The sequence below is a fragment of the Mus caroli genome, chromosome 14 (assembly GCF_900094665.2).
Source record: "Mus caroli chromosome 14, CAROLI_EIJ_v1.1, whole genome shotgun sequence".
NCBI lineage: Eukaryota > Metazoa > Chordata > Mammalia > Rodentia > Muridae > Mus > Mus caroli.
The window spans coordinates 50,806,223-50,812,222 of record NC_034583.1 but is presented as its reverse complement, the minus strand read 5'-3'; the positions used below and the strand labels follow the sequence as shown (position 1 = coordinate 50,812,222).

Below are 6,000 nucleotides of genomic sequence, written 5' to 3'. Positions count from 1 at the left end.
CATAGAGGAGGATACCCTCTGTACGGTAAGCGCGCGCACATACGCTCTATTTACAAATTCAGTAGGACGGACAACTCAGATTTTTCAGGTTCCGCTGTTTACTTAACTCTTCGATCCTCCCAGTTCTCCTCTCCTCATAGTTTGTGTGGGTTTGGTAAGAAGCAGAAGCAAATACCCTGGGATCCGCCCACATCTGACAGCTGGGTTCCGATGGCCCTGCTTCCCCCACCTCGCCCACTCCGGTTCTAAGTTCGCCTCTCTGTTTAAGTCCTCCACCCTGGTCCCCTGCTGTCCCGAACCAAGACAACTTCAAGTGTCCTTCTTTCTGCAAAAATCACTGAACACAGCCTGCTACACAGAGTAGCACGAGACTGATAACTCAATCACCAACTCCTCAGTGCGCCGGGCTCTGACGTCACATTAAGCGCCGGAAGCGATGGGGGGGCATGCCGAGGCGTCATCTTTTTGCGCAGAACAAGCGGTTGTTGACAGGCCGCAGAGGCGGCCGTAGGGGAGCTGCGGGGATCCTATCATGCCTGACCGGGCGAGCTGTCCTGGGCCGAGGCCTTTGGGCTGGATCAGATGCAGAGTTTGGAGGGCTCCGGGGCCGAGAGGTCAGTCGGCACGCAAACGGGCAGCATGACGGGTGAGTGCGGTGGCCTTCTCTCCCGCCCTGCCCCTCGCCTGGCGCCCTGCACGCCTGCCCGAGTCTCCCTCCAGCTCGGCATCCTGCCTGTCCTGTGTCTCCCTCCCCCAAGCCCAGCACCCTCCCGACTCTATGTCTCCTTCCCGCCCTGCTAGCCTGCTCCCCCCCGCCCCCCATCCACACATACTGCACCTCCCTGACACCCTGCCTGCCCTGTGACTCACAGCGACTCCTGTCTGCCCCGCTGTCCCTGGTCTCCTTGCCAGACGCGCGTCCCGGACACCGTGCTGTCCAGGCTTCATAGGTCGCGTCCTGTCCTGCACTGGTGGGTGGTTGCAACTAGAGTCAGTATCCCGGAGCTGAAGAGCCTGAAATTGCGCTTTGGCAAATTCACCACCCGTGATGCCTCCCTCAAGTTTTGCCTTATGGTTGAAGATCAGTCATGTTCCAACCATTGCCCCCCCCCTTTTTTTTTTTAGCAATGCCAGGTTCCAGAGGGGGTAGGGGTGGGGACCTTGCTCCACGGCTACATCAGAGAGGAGCCCTTATCCTATTGATTGATTGATTGATTATTTCCAGAGCCTTTGTATCAGTTTTACTATTTTACCTGTGGGGTGAGCTGGAGAAAAAATTACCCAACTTTGGAAAGTGCCACCCGAGGTTACTGAAAGTGAGGTTGTGGCCACTCTTGCTAAGGAAGCTTTTATTCTCCTGCCTGCCAGACCGTCTGCAGCTCACTAGTAGCTTTGAGCTTAGCTCCCCTGCCTTCACTAGTGAAATTCTGAAGTGCTTGCCCTCTCTTTTGTAGGTCAAATACCAAGGCTTTCTAAAGTGAACCTTTTCACTCTGCTCAGTCTCTGGATGGAGCTCTTCCCAGGAGTGGAAGCTCAAGGGCAAAAATCTCAGGTATACCTTATTTCCACTTAGAGAGTGTTTACCCTTGGAAAAGCAGTAGTCTAAGTCTGGTTTCATTGGCCGACTGTAGTCCTAACAGCCAAATGCAGTAAGAACCTAGGAATAGTGTCATGGCTTTTGTATGCTGTGCCTGTAACCACAGCGAACTAGCTCATATTTCCAGTCTGAAAAGTTACTTCTAGTGGGTGCCATGATTACCAGGTATTAAGGGTTTTCTTTTGGAGACATTTAACGCCTTAAAAATGTGCATTGTAAAAGTCAGTTTGCTAGTAATACTAAATTTGGAAATCCTTTTAGCTTTATTGTCCATATTTTATCTCATCGTAATTCTGTTTATATACATTTAACTTGAATCCCTTTTCAGTGCGAAAGTTTTTTTCTCACCCTTGGTTTCTGGCATCCTCTCCTTCATTTGACAGATACCATGGAGGTTTTGTTTATTTAAGAGAAATAAGTTGGTTTTGTTTTAAATATTTTATTTGAAATCTTGTTTAGAAATCTGACCCATACCTGTTATCAATTTAAGGCTTTAAAAATTAAAATCTAACTGGACATGGAAATAATTGCAAGAGACATCAAAAGAAATCCTTGTTTTCTGAAAGCTGGCCTACTTGGAAAGAGGCTTGACCTAGAGACTCACAACTTTCATAACCTGACCCATACCTGCTATTGTTCACCATGTTACAATCTTTCCAACTGTGCTTCATGCCCGTATTTCCCAGGGCCATAGCCATGAAGTCACAATGCCAGGTAGGGGTCCATGAAGGCACCCCTCCAAGTTATTCTAGCAGTGTGTGCTAGCTTGAGAGCTTGGCTAGCAGTTTTAATGTTATCTGTGTGGAAAGTATGTTTTAGTTACCAGAAAACCAAATTTACAAAATGCATAGATTACCATTATCACCTGTTTGTCATCTACTGTCAGGAAAGCATATGTGTATATTATTTTTATTAGTTTGGGTATCATGGCTGCTGCAGAGAAGCAAAACCAGTGGTAGCATTAGAGAAGAACAGAACTAGTCCATTTTCATAATTTTATACAAACATTATTATTATTATTATTATTACTGAAGATAATCCAGTAATCCAGAAGCATTAAAAAAAATCATACTACATATGCTTCCAGGACACTTCTCTTTGCATTAGATAATTTACTTAAAATATTTTTCAATTTTTCTAGTCTCCTTTCTAATATAAATCAGAACTACATGCCTAGTGGTGGCACAGCCCACAGTGGACTGGGCTCTCTCATATCAATCATTAATTAAGAAAATACCCTAAAGGCACACACATACAGCAATATGATAGAGGCAACTTCTTAATTGAAGTTCCCTCTTCCCAGGGGTCGCTAGGTGTGTCGGGTTGACAAAAACCACACAGAGCATGTCACAGAAGCTCCAAGATGCAGTTTGGCTTGCAGCTGTTTAAAGTATGTGTTCATTTACGAAGTGAACAGAGGAAAAATCCTCACTACTCTACCACCTAGAGACTGTTGACACTGTCTGTTGTTCTATCCTTTTTCTTTTTTCTTTTACTTATTTGAGATATTCTGGATCTTCCTTCACTAGAGAAAAGAAATACATGCGCTGTGGTGTCATTTTGTGCATGGGGGCAGCCAGTGATTCATAACCAGACTGCCTGAGTTCACATTCTAGTTCAAGCACTTGCTACTTTGTGTAACTTTGAATGCTCTATTTTGCATTTATTTGTCTGTCAGCTTCTATTTTAGTATAGTGGAAAATACCAGTACATACAGCAGGTTTTGTCTTGAGGTCCTAGTAATTGAACCAAGAGCCTTGTACTTGTAAGATAAGTGCTTCAAACCCTGAACACACTGCTAGCTTACTACGTGGAGTTCTTCTAAGCAGTGAATGAGTTAAACTAATAACACTTTTAGTACTTGGAGCTACCTTAGACTGCTTTGATTATGATTTTAATTAATTGTAAAGCACTATTGCACTGGTGGGCATTTACAGTGTCTCTTTTGCCAGATTTAATATTTAAAATGTTAATATTAACTTGCATTTGCAAGTATAACCAGTGTCTGAGTTTTTCTGTGCTATCAAAATTTACATTGCTCAGTAATAAAAACAGAGCTTTAAAGAGTCCAATCAATGATTGGAAAATTAATTGTCTATAAAACTTATAATAAGGCTGGGAGGCAATTAATGGAAAGTTTTGAAATAGAAATCAGGTTCTATGAGATGGCAGACATTTCCAAAGGGTTTTCTTTCCTACTGGTTCAAGCTTTGCTTATAGTTTAATTCTATTTAAATTTTGTAACTTTTAAAGAATAGACATCCCTTGTTTTTCTCTACACACCCACAGTACCTTTCTCACCCAGTTCTGCCTGCTATGGAGATTGCAGCATGGGGCCTCCCTGAGCTTTGCTGGAACAGAAGCAGTGTAGTACTGAGGGAAGACAGTAATCTGGGTTAGTGAGGATGAGCTAGGTGACCATGGTTGTATTTTTTCATTTGTCCCTGCCACAATTTTTCTCACTTGTACTATGAAAGTAATAACTCTTATAGAATTGTAAGGATTAAATGAAATCATTCCAAACCTTTGTGGTGGCACACGCCTTTAATCCCAGCACTTGAGAGGCAGAGGCAGGTGAATTTCTGAGTTCGAGGCCAGCCTGGTCTACAGAGTGAGTTCCAGGACAGCCAGGGCTACACAGAGAAACCCTGTCTCGAAAAACCAAAAGAAAAAAAAAAGTTTTCATTAAACTAAATGAAAGCATGAATCAGTAGGAAAGAAAATAGCTTTGAAATGTCAAACATCTTCATAGTACTTCTATTCCAAACCCTTTTCTTACCCCCACCGCAACCATAGCCACCTAGGAGAATTAGATACCTCTTAAAACTCATTTTTATAATTACCATTACTGAAATTACTCTCACCACTTAATCAACCTCATGATGTCCTACGTTCCTGCTCTGCTTGAAGAGCAATCTTATTTCCAGGATGTAGGTTTTCTTCTTGGAAGTCGTTGCCTTTCTAAGAGACAACATTTGTTTTGTGAGTATAAGCTGAGTAATCAGCACCACCATTCTCACTTTAAAACTGCCCCAGTTTGTTAACTGCTTCACCTCTGTGGGGCTCACAGACTTCTATGCCACCCTATCAGTCTCTCACTTGGCTGTGTTCACAGTCCTAAAGTCTGTGAGGGCTGCTTCCAGAACAACTAGCTAGGCCTATGGCTGGATCTAACAAAGGGTCAAGCACTTATTGAACTAATTGAAGGGCCAGGCTCTGTTACCTACCTTTCTTTCTTTCTTTCTTTCTTTCTTTCTTTCTTTCTTTCTTTCTTTCTTTCTTTCTTTCTTTCTTTCCATGTGTATGAGTGTTTTGTCTGCATGTATGTCTGTGAACTGCATGCTTGCCGAGCCCATGGAGGCCAGAAAGGGGCATCAGACCCCCTGGAATTAAGTTATAGTTATGAGATGCCAGGTAGGTGTTTGGAATTGAACATAGTTCCTTTGTAAAAGCAGCCAATGTTCTTAACTACTGAAGGGTCTTTCTAGACCCTAGCTTCCAATTTAAAACTTCTATTTTGATTCAACTTTAGGGAAGGCATTCCTATATTAATTTTTATTACTGTCAGAAAAACTACCTCGGTGTTGATGACTAAAACAAAAATCTGTTATCATACAGTTCTGAAGGTCAGCAATTTTCACCAACTAAGACCAAACTGCCAGCAGGACTCATTTCCTCCGAAGGCTCTAGGAGAAAATGTATTTCTTTGCCTTTTCTAGCTTTGGAGAGTGCCTGCATTGTTTGGGTTGTATGGCCTTTCTGACTTCAAAGCCCTTTGATGGCTTGTTGATTCTCCCTCCTGTTGTCTCACTCTGAGTCCCCTCTGCCCTCCTTTGCTTACAGTGGCTCCTGTGGTAGTACTGGGCCCACTGGATCATCAGGACAGTCTTTCATACCAAGACTGATGGTGCATATCTTTATGCCCACCTGTAAAATTAACCCCCCTTTAACTATGAAACAGCATAGCTGCAGAGACAGGATCAAAGAAATCGCTTAGGAAGCATCATCCTGCCTACCGTAATCCACATGTAATACCTTTGACACATAATTCTTTATCTTCTGGACTCTGCTTAATCCTTCACAACCTTTTAACTTTTACATTGCTTAGTACTGTCCCATTTCTATGACTTCCAAATTACAGTTTCAATCCTGTAAAGGCCTGTTTGGAAGCTTACGTTAGTCTGAGCAAATAGTACCCAAGCAAAGTGAGACATCACTGCAGAGCTTTGCCAGGAGGCATCCAGCCTTAAGTCCTGAGATGTGGAATTCATCATGTTAATCATCTCCCTTTTAATCTGATTTCAATTAGAAAACTGAAGAGGAAAGCCGTGGTCCCTTAGGAGATAATGAAGAGTTTACCAGAGTGTCTACTGAAAAAAAACAGGTGAATTGTTGTGATTTAA

The 6,000-nt window shown here is 43.0% G+C and overlaps 1 protein-coding gene across 8 annotated transcripts in view; it reads left to right on the top strand.

Moving 5' to 3' along the window:
- Positions 1–457: 457 nt before the first annotated feature.
- The window catches only part of Cdadc1 (cytidine and dCMP deaminase domain containing 1), a 38,559-nt gene continuing 33,016 nt past the window's right edge, over positions 458–6,000 (top strand). For 4 of the 8 annotated variants that reach the window (XM_029468722.1, XM_029468719.1, XM_029468720.1 and 1 more), the window contains exons 1-3: positions 458–614; positions 1,455–1,552; positions 5,907–5,981. In XM_029468722.1, the coding sequence (XP_029324582.1) occupies positions 533–614; positions 1,455–1,552; positions 5,907–5,981 (255 nt within the window). In that variant the 5' untranslated portion in view covers positions 458–532. Of the gene's footprint in view, positions 647–1,454; positions 1,553–5,906; positions 5,982–6,000 lie in introns of all 8 variants that reach the window. The other 4 variants (XM_029468724.1, XM_021181259.2, XM_021181260.2 and 1 more) reach the window with 2 other exon arrangements.